This window comes from Pholcus phalangioides, unplaced genomic scaffold, assembly GCF_987345545.1.
Source record: "Pholcus phalangioides strain wild (caught in Gottingen) unplaced genomic scaffold, Ppha-v1.0 ptg000024l_1, whole genome shotgun sequence".
Taxonomy (NCBI): domain Eukaryota; kingdom Metazoa; phylum Arthropoda; class Arachnida; order Araneae; family Pholcidae; genus Pholcus; species Pholcus phalangioides.
In genome coordinates this window covers 28,789,143-28,808,460 of record NW_028301616.1, presented here as the reverse complement: position 1 = coordinate 28,808,460, position 19,318 = coordinate 28,789,143, and the positions used below count along the sequence as shown (strand labels likewise).

The 19,318-nt window shown below is 35.8% G+C and overlaps 1 protein-coding gene across 4 annotated transcripts in view; it reads left to right on the top strand.

Annotated features, from left to right (window-relative positions):
* The window catches only part of LOC149069161 (band 7 protein AGAP004871-like), an 88,279-nt gene that overhangs the window by 55,595 nt on the left and 13,366 nt on the right, over nt 1-19,318 (top strand). For all 4 annotated transcript variants that reach the window (XM_089251022.1, XM_089251023.1, XM_089251024.1 and 1 more), the window contains one exon: nt 17,420-17,523. In XM_089251022.1, the coding sequence (XP_089107148.1) occupies nt 17,420-17,523 (104 nt within the window). The remainder of the gene's footprint in view (nt 1-17,419; nt 17,524-19,318) is intronic.

Below are 19,318 nucleotides of genomic sequence, written 5' to 3'. Positions count from 1 at the left end.
GAGCCGTCGATCCTGGAGGTATACTTCCAATTAGAAAGAGTTTCCAAATAACGTGTAGTATCCAGATATGTCATTCGTGTTGCAAGGGATTGTATAGTTACTAAAATAAAAAAAATAACTGTTTATACTTTCCCCTCAAAAACCCAATCAGAAAATTGTTGTCCTGTCTCTCCTAATGCTAAGAGAAAAAAAATATTCTATGTTTTCAATTGCAATATTCACTGAGATATTCGAATTTGAAAAATAGAGGAAAATTGGGGAAAAACAGCATTAAGTTCGGGTAAAACTGTTTATCCGTATTTGACGCTGTTTCCCCCCCCCCCCCAACTTACCTCGAATTAGAATATCTCAGTGATTATTGCACTTGGAAACGTGAAATGTTTTTGTTGGCATCAAGAGAGACAAGGCAACAACTTTCTGATTGGGTTTTTGACGGAAGGATGTCCATATAAAAAGTAATTTTTATTTTATTTTAATAACTATACAATCCCTTGCAAACACGAATGATATATCTGAGTACTACACGTTATTCGGAAACTTTTTCTAATTAAAAGTATGCCTCTAGGATCCATGGTTCGCCAGTAAAATGCTATACGCCTTGTGTGTGCTGGGTGAAAATTAGTGATAGTGATAGGAACTGAGAGACACACAGGCTCTGTCATACTCGTTAATATAAGCACATTATTCCTGGGGACTCGGGTGCCTCCGGGGGAACCTATCCATTTATTGAGCTTGAACAAGTTATATATACGTGGGCAGATGCCATTATATTCACATCGCCAGTAAGGGGGGCCATTCAAGTATTACGTAAGCAGATTTTCAGCCATTTTTGACCTCCCCCCTTGTCAGTAAAAGTCAACAAAACACTAACCCCCCCCCCCCCCATCAGCAAAATTTCGTCAGCAACTAAGAAGAATACTTTTTATCTTTAAAAAGGGGTGGTTGATGACGTAAACAACCTTCAACCCCCCCCCCCCTTGTCATCAAAAGTCAGCAAATCCGAAACCCCCTTCCCCCCCCCCCCCTCGATGCTGACGTAATACTTGAATGAACCCTAAACAAGTATAAAATTTATGATCGAAAAATGGTGATTGATGTAAATGAATGACAATTATATAAATCACATAATGGGGAATAATTCTTGATAAAATTTGTTCTTCTCTTCGGGGATTTTCATTGGCATTTTTCATTGATTGATTTAGTGCTCCGCCATGAAATTTCCGATCGAAAAGTGCTCCTTGCCCCAGAAAAGTTCGGTGGTGGTAAGAACTAGTACTGACCTACAGCATGTCCACCGCCCCGACAAAAAAAGAAAAAGAGTCGACAAAGCTCAACCCCAGCGTTTCTTAACCTATAGTCCGCGATGAAGGTGATCCGCAGGCAGACTTGATATTTCAATTCTAATTGAAATTGCTTTAATAAAATTATTGTGTAACATAAATTGCTTTAGTTTATATTACCAATATCCATACGGGCTCAAATAAGAATTGTACCTTCATATACACGCGTTTTCACCATCTTTCATCAAGGGAAATGCGGGAAATTGCGATCCTAAGTACGGAATATCACTGATTGTAGCCAAAAGATGTAATTTTTTGAGAAATTTCCTAATTGTGAAAATGGATGAAGGGTGGCGAAATAAAGGCCTGCTAAAAAAAAAAAATCGCCGTACACGAAAATGTATTTGGCGAAAAAAACATTCGGATGAGTATAGATGACCATATTTCAGAAAAAAAAACAAAAGAAACTAAGACCTTAAATACAGTAAAATACGGGACGTCGCCACAAGTTGGCAAAATCCTTAATTGTAGTTAAAATGTTAAAATCGCTGAAAAACTGAGGAAAAAAACGTTGAACCTAAAAAATACGTAAGATGAATATTTGTATTTCTATAGCCGTAATTATCATAATAATTACAAAAAAAAACGCTGTTTATTCAAGAATTTAGTAAACATCACAAATGTAAATAAGCGTCTTTGAAAAAAAAAAACAACAAATGTATTAAACAATTCGGAACTACTGAAAATACTGGGATGGCCTATAATACGGGACAAAAGTGATCCATGAAATTGTTTCAGACATTTCACTGGTCCTTGAGATTAGAAATGTTGAGAAACGCTTCTCCAGCCTAACAGGCCCATTGATCTAACTGATAGTTATCGAATTTTTCAAACTACAATTTCAATATAAAGTGAATAATTGCCCCCTCCCTCCCCGAAAAAGTTCTTAGCGGTAGAACTCAAGGAAATAGTGGCCATGAACCAAACACAACTACTCGAATAAAACAAGAAGAAATTAACGGCGATATGAACTGAAGACACACGTTTCTGTACGGATGTGGCATGTGTGTAAAAAATATTGCATTCTGGGAGTTCAAAGTTTTCAAAAAAAATTTACAAACAAACGTGTCCTCACACTCCATGTTGTTATACATTTTTTTTTCAAAACATTTTACTTCATACAATGATACGATTCTCATCCCACGTTCGAGTCTTGGGAAATTCTTTTTTTGAATGCAAGGATAAAGTTCCAAACACATAATATAAAAATAAAACAAAAAATTGAGACGTGTATTTTGAAATATATAAAAGAAGTATTTGAGAGAAAAAAAAACTCCAGTACAATTTAGAGAAGACACGTTTTTGTGCCAAAGAAAACGTGAAATTTTGAACAAAGAAAGAATTCTTCTCTCACCAAATTGGCTTCGTGCCAAGAACGTAAGCCGTTATTTGCCCCCGAATGGTGAACAATAAATTTATGGAAACCCCTAAAGGCACTACGTGAATTAAATTTACATTTTAATGGCTTCTTCTTCTTCATTTTGAATATCTATTTTTAAATTTGAACTTTCAAAATGTAATTGTAATTGGTAATAGAAATTTGGTGTCTTTGAATTCGTTTTTGGGTCTTCGTTAATGAAATTCATTAAAAGAGCAATGCATATATATAAAAATTTATTAGAAAAGAAATGTTTAACAAAACTTATGAGAAAAGGAATGTATATCAATATTTGTTAAGAAAAAATGTTTATAAAAGTTTATTGGAAAAGAAATTCTTACAAAAACTCTATTAGACAAGAAATGTTTATAGAAATTCATTAAAAAAGAAGCTTATAAAAATTATCAGAAAAGAAATGCTTGTAGAAATTTACTTGGAAAGAAGTAGACATAAAAATTCATTAAAAAAGAAGTGCTTACAGAAATTTATTAGGAAAGAAATGCTCATAAAAATTCATTAAATAAGTACTTATAGAAATTTATGATTATATAAATTGTTTGTAAAAATTTACTAAAAAATGTTTAATAAAATTGTTTACAGAAATTAGTTACAAAAGAAATGCTTATGAAATTTTTTTATTAAAATTAATTACAAAAGAAATGCTTATAAAAACATTTTGGAAAAGAAATGCTCATAAGAATTCATTGGAAGAGAATTTTTTAATGTAATAGAAGAAATGCTTATCAAAACTTATTAGCAATGAAATGTTTATAAACATTTACTATAAAAGAAATGTTTATAAACATTTAATATAAAAGAAATGTTTATAAACATCTAATATAAAAGAAATGTTTATAGAAATCTATTAGAAAAGAGAAATGCTTATGAAAATTTATTAAAAAATAAATGCTTATAAAAAACTATTGGAAAAGAAATGTTCATAGTAATACATTAGGAAAGAAATGCTTATAAATATTTATTAAGAAAAAAAATGCCTAAAGAAACTTATTAGATAAGAAATGTGTTTATGAAAATTTATTAGAATAGAAATGTTTTTGAAAATTTATTGGAATAGAAATGTTTATAGAGAATGCTTGTTATGTGCAGATGGCAGCACTACACATAACAAGCATTACAGAGAAACAAAAAAACTTCACGTCAGGTTTCACTACACGTACACGCACATTCCCGCATGTACCGATTCGTTGGGGGGTGTGGGCGGGGTGCATGTATGATGTAGCAGTAGTAGGTAGGGCCTCCAAACAATGGCTCGGGGATCCACGAGGTCAGCCACCTCGTTGGGCAATTTGCCTGTTGTGGCGTGGTATTTGTATTTGTATTTGTATTATTAGAAACAACTATTTATTATTATGCTGCTTATACTCATAAAAATTCGTAAAAAAGAAAAATGCTTACAAAAATTCATTAGAACAAATGAGTATAGAAATTTATTAGAAAACAAATGCTTATAAATATTTATTAAAAAAATAAGTACGTATAGAAATTTATTGAAAAAGAAACGCTTATAAAAATTCAGTGAAAAAGAAACGCTTATAAAAGCCGCTTATAAACGCTTAGAAAAGACAAAAAAAAATGAAGACATAAAAACTATAAAAACTATTGGGGAAGAAATGTTTGTAAGAATAAATAAATAAAGAAATGGTAAAAAAATTTTATTACAAAAGAAATGCTTATAAAGATTGTTTTTAAAAATTAATTAGGAAAGAAATTCCAATAAAAGTTGTTTATAAAAAAAATCATTAGAATCCCTAGAAGTCAACATATCAGGAAACAAATTACTGAATAGTCCGTGGCCTTCAATCAGCCACAAAACCTGAAAATTAACTTTTATAGCTTTGCAATCCATAGCTTCGTAACGTTAAGAAAATAACGATAATTGTTTTATTTCCCAATAAAAAATAATGTATTCAAACTTTATTGAAACTGTCTAGACGCATTTAATATAACTATATTTTTACGACTCTGTAAATAGTGGTATAAAATACTTATTAAAAAAAAGAGAACGGAACACTCTCTATAACGCTGAATAGATTTCATTTTATGCTTCCAAATGCATTGACCGCATTTATTTGCTATAACGGTTGGTTTTTTTGGCTTATTTTTTTGGAGTCATTAGTCACTTTGGTGTAGAAAAAATGTCGTTTCTTTCATATCGAAAAGCGCTAACATATCATTTTTCACTTTTTTTTTCAAACCCTAGAGATTTTTATTATTTATATTTTATTTTTTTTGTATGAATGAAGGAAAGCGAAGAAAAAAGGATCATATAAAAGAGATGGCGACGTCGCATGGCATGAAAAATTCATGTTTTTTATTTTCTCTTGTATGGTCATTGTTGTTATTAGTATGATGCATGAGTCAAGGCCGTTGACGCCGTACTTTTTTCTTTTTTAATTTTCTATCCATTTCTTTTAAAAAAAAAGATAATTTCTTTCATTATCTTAAACACTCAGCGAATAACAGTAATTTTAATTCAAAAAAACCAATGTTGGAACTTTTTTTTGTCGAATATGATAATAGAGTTATGAAATATTTTTAGGAATCGATGGGGTGAGAAACTAATACTGTAATATAAGATTTGAGTGGTGTCCAAACCATAGGCTCCGGAACCTTGAATCTGAGGCCATATAACCCCCCCCCCCATAATTTCAGAAAAAACAATGCAATGCGCCCTCCTTCTCCTGCGTACGCGTTTGAGTCCCGTATAAACGGGATGACCAGCAACTTTCAGCTCCCCCCCCCCTCCCTCCCCAATGTTTTCTTCATGCGGGTGCCACTGGTCCAACTACTTATCGCTTAATATTATCAAGCTTAAAAGTATTGAAATCATGTCGTCTTGTTGGAAAGTAGATGGCCTAGAAAATATTTTTTTTAGCATTTTAATCGTAGAAAGCGCGCGAATGACGTCCACCTAAGTCAGTAGTTTCCAACCTTCCCTACTCTTCAAGTCCCCTCTAAAAATGCATAGAGGTATGGGTTTCGGTATAAATATACAGAGGCTTGTTTTTTGTACCTGGAAACACTTAGGAGGCCTGCTAACCCCTAGAGATGCGTAGAAGCCGTGATTATTAGATAAGTAAAGTAGAAGAATCTCGATAATTTTCGAGTCTCGAAACTTTGAGGTTCTGGATAATCCAAGGTGCTCGGATTATTCAAAATTTCTTTTGAATGGGTCTTGATTCCTAGACTGGGTTTTTCGGAGGAATTTCACGTCAGAATTTTTAATTGTCCTTTCTATAGTAGATTTACAGTTTACACAAAAAGAAAACAAAACAGATTCATATTAGGCCTTCAGACCCTCGAGCCCCTATTAGTCTCACTTATAAAGAGGCCATGGGTCTTGGCAGTTGTGTAATGAATTAAGGAAAAAACAGGTAAGAGTGAACTACCCCCGTCATTCCCCCACACTTAAAAAAAGTCATTTTCCATTACTTTTTCGGATAATCCGAGTTTTCATCAATTAGAGGTCGTCTCGGTCCCGTTCACCGGAATGGAGACTCTACTGTATATCCCTTGAAATGTGTAGGGAACTTGCTTATAGGAGAGACGTGTAGGAAAGTTGCTTTTTTTTCATAGAAGATGTGTAGGAGCCCTGATTATCCATGCATAAGTGTACGAGGCTAGTGTATTTTCGGAAATGCATAAGAGACGGTATGCGTACTCCCAGAAGTGCGTGAAAGACTTGTTTACCCTCAGATATGCATAGGAGGCGTACGTGTCTGAATATGCATGTGCGGCATATTCCTAGAAATGTGTACCAAGCTTGTGTATCATATCATCTTATATGATTGTGCCATAACCAATATTTTTCTCATCAATGTTTTACTTTACTCATTTTTATGGTATTGCTAATCATTTTTCGCGTAACCCTAAATGTCCCTGAGAACTCCGAATTCAATCTGCAGCTGCGATCCTAGATTGCGGCTACGCTCACCGCCATAGCACCGAAGTAGATTCGATAGGTGTGAGCTATTTCGTACTCACGAGTTAGTGATCGAACTTTATTCAAGTTGTGTTGGAGGATTAACGCTGTCTTTTGATTTAAGTTTGAAATTACGTCAACGTTATCATATTTTTTTTGCTATTTTTACCTGATGATTGGCATAAAACGGGTGCTGGTGTCTAGAAAAAGGTTAGAGACCCCAGATTAACGATGCTGATTTCACGTCGAACACACCCTACGACAACTCTCGACACAATAAAGTCGGTAACAACTGTACGATACTGATATATGGTATACCAGCTGCTGAAGTGAATGTGTCAAAGAATATGTCATCTTATCATATGTAAAAATAGTGTCTATGAATACCATGCAACAAACAAACAAAAATACCGGAATTTCTATAAAGAAGTGCTGCGGCGTTCACACATTTAAAAGTTCTGTTTTGATTCATGCAACGCTTTTAGAAATGTGGCGTTTATCGGCATGACCGGGTTTTCTTCAATTACTGGGAGGATTGAAAAAGTGACAAACCGTTGTAAAGGAATAAACTGTTATACATAATACTGGCAGCATTAAAGAAGAGGCAAACCATTGTAAAGATGGGTTGGGTTTTTGACAAGCGTCAAAAACTGGTTTAAACTGTCAAAAACCTAAATAAAGGTTTTTGGATTATATTTTGAACACAATAGGTTGATAACATAAGAAACTTACTTTTTCGTATATTAAATTTTATTTTTAAACACTAATTTATTGCAATAATTAAAACAAAATATTGATTAGAATTTGAAATTTTGGTTTTTGAATTTTTTGACATACAAACGAGTCTAGAACAGATTATATGTAATTCTGTGGTCCATTTCATCTGAACTACTGAATACCTGTGTTCAATTTACTAAGTGAAATAAAGCTGTTTATTCAAAATATGTGTGATAGGGCATCAGCATTAGGGTTTTTGGCTTCAGAAACCAACAAAAACTTATTTACTTACGTATTAAAACAGTCAAATATTTATATATTGTCAATGTTGTCAAATGATTCTTTTTTACAACCTGATAGATATGTTAAATAACAAAAAAAGTAGCTTACTTTTTTTATGCTACATCTGCTTATTTTATGCAGATTAAAGTGTTTTGTATTTTTAGTTACTGTATAGTTACTGAATAATAAAATATGTATTTTGATATTTTAAATTTTCTGATCTGCTCAAAATTTTATTCCATATTGGAAGTCCTCGGGCAGTACCTATTAATGCTGCACTAATTAAACTCATTTATTACCATCTAAAATTTTTATTGGCTTAGGTTGTATAAATACAGAGTTTTAAAGAGTATTTTCAACCAAAACAGAGCTAGCTTCACTTGACATACAAAGCATTGTTTTGCACGTTTAGTTGCATATCAATTGGAAAACCATTGCATTATAAATGATAGTAAATATGCCATATAATAGTCAAACTTGGTCATTCTTACTATTGTGCTTAGAATAAGTTATAGGAGTTTCTTAAACATCATATGGTCTAACAATTTAGTATTTTGATTGCTAGATACATTCTCGTGTTACGCACAATAAAGGTATTGTTTGTTTCAAGTATTAGTGATTATCTATATAATTTAATAATAACAAAAATCAATGTTACATTTTTGGCATAAAAGAACTTTTAAACACCTATATGTTATGAAAAGAGTACAACAAATGTACAAATATCAATACACATATATACGCAGTTGAAGAAATTTTGGAGGTTGAGAATTTCATCGTGAGTTGAAGAATATCGAATCATTCCATAGTTTTTCCCCTTCAACAACTTTAAAAGTGAGAGAATAGGGAGATCGTATAAAAATTTAGATGTTTTATTTTATGGCGCTTTCTTTCTAAAAATACCGATTTGAAAAAAAAAAAAAAAAAAACCAATATCCAAGTTAAGAAATTCCAGGATATGACAAGCATGTTCAGCATATCGTCCACCTTATGCCAGAGAGACATGAAATTGCGAATTCTCACTGTTGAGTTTATCCGCTGGCTGGACCACTTATTTTGCGAAGTTTTCCCAGAAATGTGCAAATGAGTATCCCTATTGAAACACGTTTTTTTGCAAAACGTTTTAGGAGAACAACTTCTATAGAGCAACATGGGAAGTTAAGTATTCAAAAGTCGTTCTCCAAGTTCTAAAAATTTCCACATTCATGTTTCTGGCAAAGAGTGTTCTGGCCTTTATTTGTTAATATATTTCTATATTTATTTTACATCCATTCAGTGGATAGATGCGTGAAATGAATGGAATATATGTTTTTATAGCATCAAATTAATATTACATAATTATTTAACACTGCGTTTGCTATGAATGAATAGCATTTGAAAATGTTCGATTAATCGATTAAATTTTTATCGATTCCCAGCCCTAATTATTAAGCAATTATTTTCACAAGTGTGACGCTTACAATAATACTGTTAATGAAACAAATCTCCCAGGAATTATAACAACTTCACCGATCTTCAATAGCGTAATAGTAATTGTACAGTCCCAATATACGATTTTCCAGTCTAAAAAAAAAATTTTTTTATATATTCCTCCCCACCTTTAATACAAAATTCATGTAAATTTCCACAACATGAAAATCTCCCGAGCTCTCAAAAAATCACATTAAAAAAACAATTGATCGAAACAAATCGATAGTACCATGAATGTGAGGTGATATCGCAAGCCTTACCCTATTGAAAAAAATCGGGATTGAACAAACTCCTGTTGTTCTGCATGTTTGGAAAGTTTTTTTCCAGGACAAAGAGAATAATGATAATGATTGGCTATGGGTGGGAAAAAAACAGGAAAGAGACGGGGTTCGCGTATAATCTGTGTATCGGTACAAGTCCGTGACATGTCCGCGATTCGAACATAACAACATGAGACCACGGATATCGACCTTAATTAACACTAATGACTTCACAGCATGGATACCTGAATATATTTGCGTGTTGACTACAAGAAAAATAATATTTAAAATATATAATCATGGTAACTTGGGTGGAAATCAATTTAGGGCGTGATTGGAATTTGTTGGACATGATGGTCGTTTTACATGAACACCGTGGGAAGGAAGAATCGGACGCGTCTCTTGCTGGTATGGGCATAGTTAAATGCCATTTACGTAATTGCTGTATATGAGAATATATGGATTGTTATTTACGTATATAACTGGTAAAATTTGCATGTTGGTGTGCGTGCGATTATGGTTCTGGCTGTTTCGACGAATGCCGAGGCTCCCCCAAGTATAGAAATTTTTCTGGGGGAACCCTTTAGCCATGATATTACGTATTTTTCGGATAGAGAAGTTGGCACCCAAAAAGGCATTTAATAAAAAACGCTTTCATAATGTGTGTTGAACAAACGCTAAACAAAAATGCAGAATTAAAGAAATGGTTTCTGAATCAAGAAAAAGAGCTAGAATTAATAACAAAAATAATAATAGTTTCCGAATCAATAAAAATTCAGAATTAATGAAAGAAATAATTTTGGAATCAATGAAAATTCAGGATTAATGAAAGGAATTGATTTCTGAATCAAGGAAAATTCAGAATTACTGTATGAGAGGAGATAATTTCTGAAGCAATGGAAGTTTTCTCAGAATTAATGGAAGAAATAATTTCTGAATCAACATGAAAATTCAGAATAAATGAAAGAAATTATTTTTGAATCAATGAAAATTCAGAGTTAATGAAAAGAAGGATTTCTTAATCAAGGAAATTTTAGAATTTATGAATCAAAGAAATTTCAGAATTTATTAATTAAGGAAATTTCGGAATTTATGAATCAAGGAAATTTCAGAATTTATGAATTAAGGAAATTTCAGAATTTATGAATCAAGGAAATTTCAGAATTTATGAATCAAGGAAATTTCAGAATTTATGAATCAAGGAAATTTCAGAATTTATTAAGTAAATTTCAGAATTTATGAATCAAAGAAATTTCAGAATTTATGAATCAAAGAAATTTCAGAATTTATGAATCAAAGAAATTTCAAAATTTATTAATCAAAGAAATTTCAGAATTTATGAATCAAAGAAATTTCAGAATTTATGAATCAAAGAAATTTCAGAATTTATGAATCAAAGAAATTTCAGAATTTATGAATCAAGGACATTTCAGAATTTATGAATCAAAGAAATTTCAGAATTTATGAATCAAGGAAACATCAGAATTTATGAATCAAAAGTATTTCAGAATTTATGAATAAAGGAAATTTTTTATTGCTTTTTTTATTTTTCCACACTTTCACTGTAGACCAGTGATTCCCAACGTGGGCGATGGAATGTTCCGGGGGGGGGCGGTACAAAATACGGGTATAACATAGAATCCTATGGGTTAGAAGGCCTTGGGGGACGATGGGAGAAAAAAATTTCTGAAGAAGGAGCGAGATGGGACAAAAAAAAATTGAGAAACTATGCTGTAGAGAGACCATAGTTTTCCAAACTTTTTGTTCCATCGCCCCTTCCCCCTTCTTTAGAATTTTTTTCTCTCTCATCGCCCCCCTACTCAAACGAACCCATGGGATCCTATGCTAAACCTGTAGCTTTTATCGCCCCCCTGAAACCATTCATCGCCCACCAAGAAGCGATATTACCCACTCTAGGAAACACCGCTGTAGACGGACCAGTGTTAAATCAGGCATAGGCGTGCTCCTGCAGGCTGCAGGAACCATAGCTTTCTGATGGCTTGGTGCCTCTCTATGTGCCTGATTCCACTGATTGTAGTGTAAATTGGTCTACCGCTAATTTTTCTTCTGCACATGAAGCTTTCTTTTTTTTAGTTTAATATATATACATCCCCCCTCCCCCGTTTTTTTTTTCTGAAGCTTTTATTGAAGCTTGGTTTCTTTCGCAAACTGACTACACAAACGTCCCCTTTACATGTTTCTGGTGGTGGTGCCGTCAAAGGGTGCTTGGATTTTGTTTTGCTAAAACGGGGTGTTTTGTAGTGACTTTCACTTTTTAGTGTTCCGTCGACAGATTCGAACCACTCATACGCACTTCGTCTTCTGAGATAATTTTGGGCCCTTCCTTCATATATTTTACGAGCTCCTCTTATCTTTTCTTTACTTCCTTCATCGGGAAAAAAAGGAAAATACTTTTTTAGAAAGACGTTGAATTCCATACACGTGTATGAAGGATATATACAGGGTGTGCACAGAATAAGTCCCCTTATTCAAAATGTTCTACTGCAGCTGTAGTTTTTTTTCCTGCGAAGAATCAGAAACAACGACAACATGACCGCAGAAAAAGACTACTACCGAAGGGAGTCCCGCACCTAGGGGTTAACGCACAAACCGTTCGGTGAGTATAAAAAGGCGGAATGTCGTTCGAAATCGGAAATAAATAGTAGCTCCCAGTCTAATTGGCTCTTGCGCGTAGAATATGAGGGTGACTATAACGATCGAATGATCAAGAGCAGGTATTTGAACCGATCACCCCAATTTTATCCAATTTTGAATTCAAATATCTCAGCGAATGTTGCGATTAGAGGTGTGGATTTTTTTTTGTTGACCTCAGGAGAGACGTGGCAATAACTTTGTAATAGGGTTTTTGAGTACAACGTGTCCAGATAAAAAAAAATTAATTTTTATAACTATACAACCCCCTGCAGCATTGAAAAATGACGTATCTAGGTCTACATGTTATTTGGATACTTTTTCTGATTGGCAGTATATCTCTGGGATCAACGGTTCTCCTGTAAAATGCGGCAAGGGGAAATATGGGAATCACCCTGCATATGCTATGCTGGCATCTCCATTCAAGGACGGGGGGGGGGGGGAGGGGGTGTTTATTACGACCTCAGTATTACCCATAAAACCAAAATCACTGCTCCCTATCCTGCTTTTTCTTGCAACGATTTCCGAGACACCGTCAAACCGAAAGGTACCCAGGCCACATCACCATATGGCAATATCGGCTCATTGCCCTCACGGACTGGATACCTCTGGCAATTTATTCATAAAAAAGCATACATTACAAAATATACATTACAATCGTAACAACTATAAAATCATAATCTAAGTATAAAATCATTTACGAGATCACAATCTACGTATACAATCGGAAATACTTTTGTTTTTAAAAATCTCTCTGATCATCCAGAGTGTGGCATTTTTAGTATGCCATGTGCACAGCCATGTTGTCAAGTAATGGACGGGAGTGCCGATTTCACCACAAAGGCAATGATCTGTTCCTCGTTTTTTGAAGCGGTGAAGGTAATTTGGAAACGGTTCGTGATTGGTTGTAAAAAATACAAGTTCTCTGCTCCAATTTTTTGCGTTGTATGAAACTTTTGGTACTATTTTGCGGGCACTTCATCCAGTTTTGGCATCATTCCATCTGGTTTTCTATAGATTGAGTATTTCTTTCCTTGCCTTTTGTTCAACTGTGGATGATGGTAATAATATTTTCATTGACTGTGTGCCATTGATTGTCGCTGCTTTGGCTATTGCGTCTGCTTCTTCGTTCCCCCACTCACCAGCGTGCGCTTTGGTCCAAGATATGCGAATTTGTGGGTTCTTGTGGAGGACCTGCCGAATATCCCTAGCCATAGCATGGATGGTCATCGGGTTCTGTATTGCATATATACTTGAAAGGCCATCGCTATAGATTATAGTTGCTTGTTGGAATCCTTGAGCTTTTATGGTTGCCATATATAACGCTAGCAATTCAGCTTGAAAGATATTATCGTCGTTTTCTAGCTTACTACATCACTTGAACCAGCAAACCTATTCTTTCCTAAAAGATGAACGACGAGTCCGTTCTACTTCATAGGCGCCTGTCTCAAGACAGCATTTCACAAAAAAAAGTGTGCGTCGCCAACTTTTTTCAGGGGAGTCACGACAAGCTGGAAATATTCATCTGCGTGTGTGTGAATATTTATGCCTTACACAATAACCACTGAACTAGTCTGCGGAGCCGCGGGTGAACCATGAATAGACAAGGGAGCCTCGAGCGACAAAAGTTTGTGAGAACCACTGTCTTAAGAAAACTAAATATACAGTCAAAATTATGGCGTAATGGCAAAAGATGAAAAGATTCTTGGGAATGATATATATTCTGGGAAACTGGATAAAAAGTTTGTTGAAGGCCTAACACATCTCTTTTATCGAGAGTTTACGCTCCAGCACCAAAGATAGATACTTACGTACCGCTGTGATGGTGGAGAAAGGCTGTTATTGGTACAATGCAGTTCTTTTTTTTTCTTTCATCGTGCGTCTTGAAGGATCCATCACAAGAAGAGCAACAAAGAATCCTCTATTCCCCGCCTTTTTTTTTTTATCGATGGCAGCTGTTGTTTTCATTATTTATGTTCCGGTGCAAATCTATTTTGCATTTTTGACGAGCAGAAACTCTCCGTGAAACACTTATTTGTGGTTTGTTTCGACCTCATGCTCGGGAACTGGTTTTTTTTTTTTTTTTTTTCCTCGTTAAATTTCAACAGTTTACAATATCGTGCCCATGACACCACACAGCAGGCCCAGTTACAGGGCGAGTTTTAGACTAAACTCATCTTCCCTTCTCTTATTATCGTTATGGTAATTTACTACCATTTTAACCACGAAAAGACGTGCGTTACATCGTCAAAAATTATAGAAAATACACGTTTTCATTTTTATTTTGTTAGTGTACGTTCCGTATGTTCCTGGAACCGCTCTAGAAACACAATTTGTGAGAAAATTTTGTGATCAGGTAATCCATCTTCCGAAAATCGGAAGAAAAAGACAGAGCAGCAGCAATTGATGTGCGATCTCTCGCCATCTATATTTCCTCTGCGGAAGTGGAAACACTAGTCTCTTAAGATACCGGTTTTTTTTAGATTAAACAAAGAAGCTGAAAAGGGATAGGGTTACCAGAAATCCGCCTTCAGTATGTGAATTCCGTATTTTGAAGTTTCTGCCCTAGTTGGATTTTTCAAGTTTTTTATAAAAGTGATTTTATCAAACTTTTATAGTGTAATCCCTGCCCAAGAGATGTTTGCTGTATCCGTACTATCGGTGAGTATCTCGTGAAAAATCGGTAAATTCTCGCCGAATTGACGTGATTTCAACTTGCGAACGGCACTCGGAACGTAAACTGTTCGTAAATCGGGGAGTGGTGTGTTGTACATATTAATAGAAATAAATTCACCGCACGTTATGTGTTGATATCTGCTCACGTGTCGACGTTCAAAAAAAAATTCATTCATGTAGAACCGAGACTGCGCCAATTTAATTATCCATTGCATACGTGACCGCTATCGGCTATGATGTTAATATACTTCCGTATCGAGACCAGCGCAAAAAAAAAAAAAATGTGAAACACATGCCCACCCACCCTCTGGGGTTTAATGACTCATTTGACACGCACATCATGGGGGAAAATTGCGTTTCCATTTTTCAAACCTTTCATTGGAATTAGTAGCTCCTTTTTCCATGTCTTATTCAGTTTCCTACAATTTCCATCAAATTATCAGAAATGTGAAAATTACAGTATTTTTATCTTTAGTATCTCAATAATAGTTATTTAAACATCGTGTAGTCCTGGGGTTTGAGTCCGAAGTCATGACGAATCCATGTTTTGGGATGAATTAACTATAATTTTCTTGTACAGGTTCGATAAGAAAATGTGAATGAACTAAATGGCATATTCATTCAGGAAAAATGTTTGTGTATGTTACTCTGTGAGGAGAGAGGAAGACGGTACTATAGTACAGTGTGTGTGTGTAGTTCTCAACCCTGGGAAGCCCACGACCCGATTGATTCCTTTTTTGTGAGTGGAAGGCCCGGTCATACACACGACCAATGGAAAAATGAAACAGTAAATCGCTCACGGCCCGGTACGACTAATGTCAGGGTCTGTTACCGGGCCGCGGCCCAGCGGTTGAGAAACACTGCTATAGTACCCTCTCACAGTCATAAAGCTCTCGCCACAGAGAGCAAGAGGCGTAAAAGTGTACAAATCTTCAATCATTACACTTCTCTCATAGTTCGAAAAACTCACAGACGGAAGCTGGAAGCACTATATCAAGCATTACACCAAAACAGACTTCACGGTTCACAACACAGAGACACACAGATTTCAACTTGTACCAATTCATTAGAAGTTCCGCAGAGGAATACGGATTAGGTGCATGTGCGGTTTAGTAGTAGTGGTCATAAAGCTCTCATGGCGTGAACGTCATACTGGAAATGACGTAGTTGAAGAGTCTCTTAGGCAGTCGGTCCCAGGGCCGCAACTGGATACATGGTCACCCCGGGGCAAGTTATCATTTGTGTTGTTGAAAGAATAGTAAAAGAGGTGGAATTTGCGTGGCCTTTCTCTGGTCCAGCACACGAGCAGATGAAAACACGTCAGGGTTGGATTAGACTTCAGTGGAGGTAAAAGGTCCGTCCCACGAGCGTTTGCGAGGGGACGCTGGGTAAGATAATTAAAGTTAAAGATAATAAAAGTCTTTGTCAGGGTCCGCGGTCGTCTCGGGCCGCGGGGAAGCAATAATTTTTATGGCTTTCAATACAAAGGCAGCGGAACGAGTGTCTTCCTTTGTGAATGACCGAACAAGTACGGATTACTTCACGCCGGCTGTGGTTTTTTTTGCGGTTTATGGCCAACAAAGACTTTTATTAACTTTAATTATCTTACCCAGCGTTCCCCAAGCAAATTCTCGTGGGACGGGCCTTTAACGTTCCTTTCACAGACGAGTCGCGATTCAGCCAGCCTTTGGACACTGATTCTCGACGTACCTCCATTTGGACAAAACATGAGAGACCATATACCTTCCCTTCAACACCCGAAGAAGAAGGGACTGCTTTGACAGTGAAAGCCCACGTGGGCAGGAACTCAATAAATTTCATCAAAATGCATATAATTGAATTTTTTTCTTAGTTTTGGACAACAATGCACGTTAGATTCACTGATTCACCAAGCATCTTTGATCACGCTGGGGGAAGGGGCGGGGGCGTTGAATCTACTGGTGGATACGTACAGGATGATATACCGCAATTACCCTTGGCCGCATTTTACTGGCTAACCGTTGATCCTGGGAGCACACTTCCAGATGGAAAAAGCATCCAAATAACGTGTAGAACTCAGATACGTCATTCATGTTGCAAGGGTTATCAAAAGGGTTATAGTTATCAAAATAAGAAAAATTAACGCTTTTTTATACGGACAGCCCTGTTCTAAAAAAAAACCCAATTAGAGAAAGTTGTTTCCCTGTCTCTCCTGAGGCCAACCAAGAAAAAAAGCTTCCACGTTTTTAACTACAATATTCTCTGACATATTTGAATCTGAAAAATGGATTGAAATTGAAGATTCAAATTGGAGATTTTTTTTAAATTCGAATACTTCAGTGAATATTGAAGTTGAAAAACATAGAATATTTTGGGTTGGCATCGGGAGAGACAGGGTAACACCTTTCTTATTGGGTTTTTTTACAACAGGGTGTCCGTATGAAAAAGTTATTATTTTTTTCATTTTAATAACTACACAACCCCTTGCAACATGAATGGCATATCTGCGTACTGCACGTTATTTGGATGCTTTCTGTAATTGCAAGTATGCCTCTAGGATCAACGGTTCGCCAATGATTTGCGGCCAAGGGGAATTATGGAATCATCCCGTACATTTTCGATTTATTCTCTCGGGGTTATTGTAACACACAATTGTTATTAATACCTATTTTTGAGGAATCGTTGTTCATATTTATCTTTTCTTTTTTTTTTTGAATTACAGCGAGCAGCAATGAAGGGCCCGGTATGTGCGCCATGTTTCTCACGGCCTTCTCGTATTTGCTCATCGTCGTCACTTTTCCCGTTTCTCTGTTCTTTTGCATCAAGGTAACCCCTTCTATCTTATGCACGCTTTTCTATTCATTTAACAATAAGAAAATGTCTTCTGTGCGTATTAAAAGTGAATTTCGAATGCACTAGTTCTGATTTCTCTCTCTGGAACGACTTTCTTAAACGGGGGAGGGGGGACGGCTCGAATACACACCTTGAAACTTGGACAACCACAGAAAACCACCAAGAAAAAAAAAATTATCTCTCTCTATATATATATTTCGCCACCTGGGGGGGGGGGGAGGAGCCCCATTTCCTGTGGTTAAGGGAACCTGGGCAAAGTCTCTACTTCAATTCGTCATGTAAATAAAAAGTAAAACGCGTTTGTGGTTCAGTTACTACAGTCGAACGTTTAACGTTTTAACGAACTCCAAAAGACCGGAGAAATCACTTCGTTATAACAAAATTTCGTTATAAAGGAATTTCAGGTGCGCAAATCATTTCCCCCATTTATTTATTTTTTGCCAGCCCGCAAATCGTTTCTCCCATCTATTTATTTTTTGCCAGTCCGCAAATCGTTTCCCCCATTTATTTATTTTTTGCCGGTCCGCAAATTGTTTCTCCCATTTATTTTTTTTGCCGGTGCGCAAATCGTTTCTCCCATTTATTTATTTTTTTGCTGGTCCGCAAATCGTTTCTCCCATTTATTTATTTTTTGCCGGTCCGCAAATCGTTTCTCCCGTGTATTTATTTTTTGCCGGTTTGCAAATCGTTTCTCCCATTTATTTATTTTTTTGCCGGTCCGCAGCTCGTTTCTCCCATCTATTTATTTTTGCCGGTCCGCAAATCGTTTCTCCCATTTATTTATTTTTTTGCCGGTCCGCAAATCGTTTCTCCCATTTATTTATTTTTTTGCCGATCCGCAAATCGTTTCTCCCATCTATTTATTTTTTTGCCGATCCGCAAATCGTTTCTCCCATTTATTTATTTTTTGCCGGTCCGCAAATCGTTTCTCCCATTTATTTATTTTTTGCCGGCCCGCAAATCGTTTCTCCCATTTATTTATTTTTTTGCCGGTCCGCAAATCGTTTCTCCCATTTATTTATTTTTTTGCCGGTCCGCAAATCGTTTCTCCCATTTATTTATTTTTTTTGCCGGTCCGCAGCTCGTTTCTCCCATCTATTTATTTTTTGCCGGTCCGCAAATCGTTTCTCCCATTTATTTATTTTTTGCCGGCCCGCAAATCGTTTCTCCCATTTATTTATTTTTTTGCCGGTCCGCAGCTCGTTTCTCCCATCTATTTATTTTTGCCGGTCCGCAAATCGTTTCTCCCATTTATTTATTTTTTGCCGGTCCGCAAATCGTTTCTCCCATGTATTTATTTTTTGCCGGTTTGCAAATCGTTTCTCCCATTTATTTATTTTTTTGCCGGTCCGCAGCTCGTTTCTCCCATCTATTTATTTTTGCCGGTCCGCAAATCGTTTCTCCCATTTATTTATTTTTGCCGGTCCGCAAATCGTTTCTCCCATTTATTTATTTTTTGCCGGTCCGCAAATCGTTTCTCCCATTTATTTATTTTTTTGCCGGTGCGCAAATCGTTTCTCCCATTTATTTATTTTTTGCCGGTCCGCAAATCGTTTCTCCCATGTATTTATTTTTTGCCGGTTTGCAAATCGTTTCTCCCATTTATTTATTTTTTTGCCGGTCCGCAGCTCGTTTCTCCCATCTATTTATTTTTGCCGGTCCGCAAATCGTTTCTCCCATTTATTTATTTTTGCCGGTCCGCAAATCGTTTCTCCCATTTATTTATTTTTTGCCGGTCCGCAAATCGTTTCTCCCATTTATTTATTTT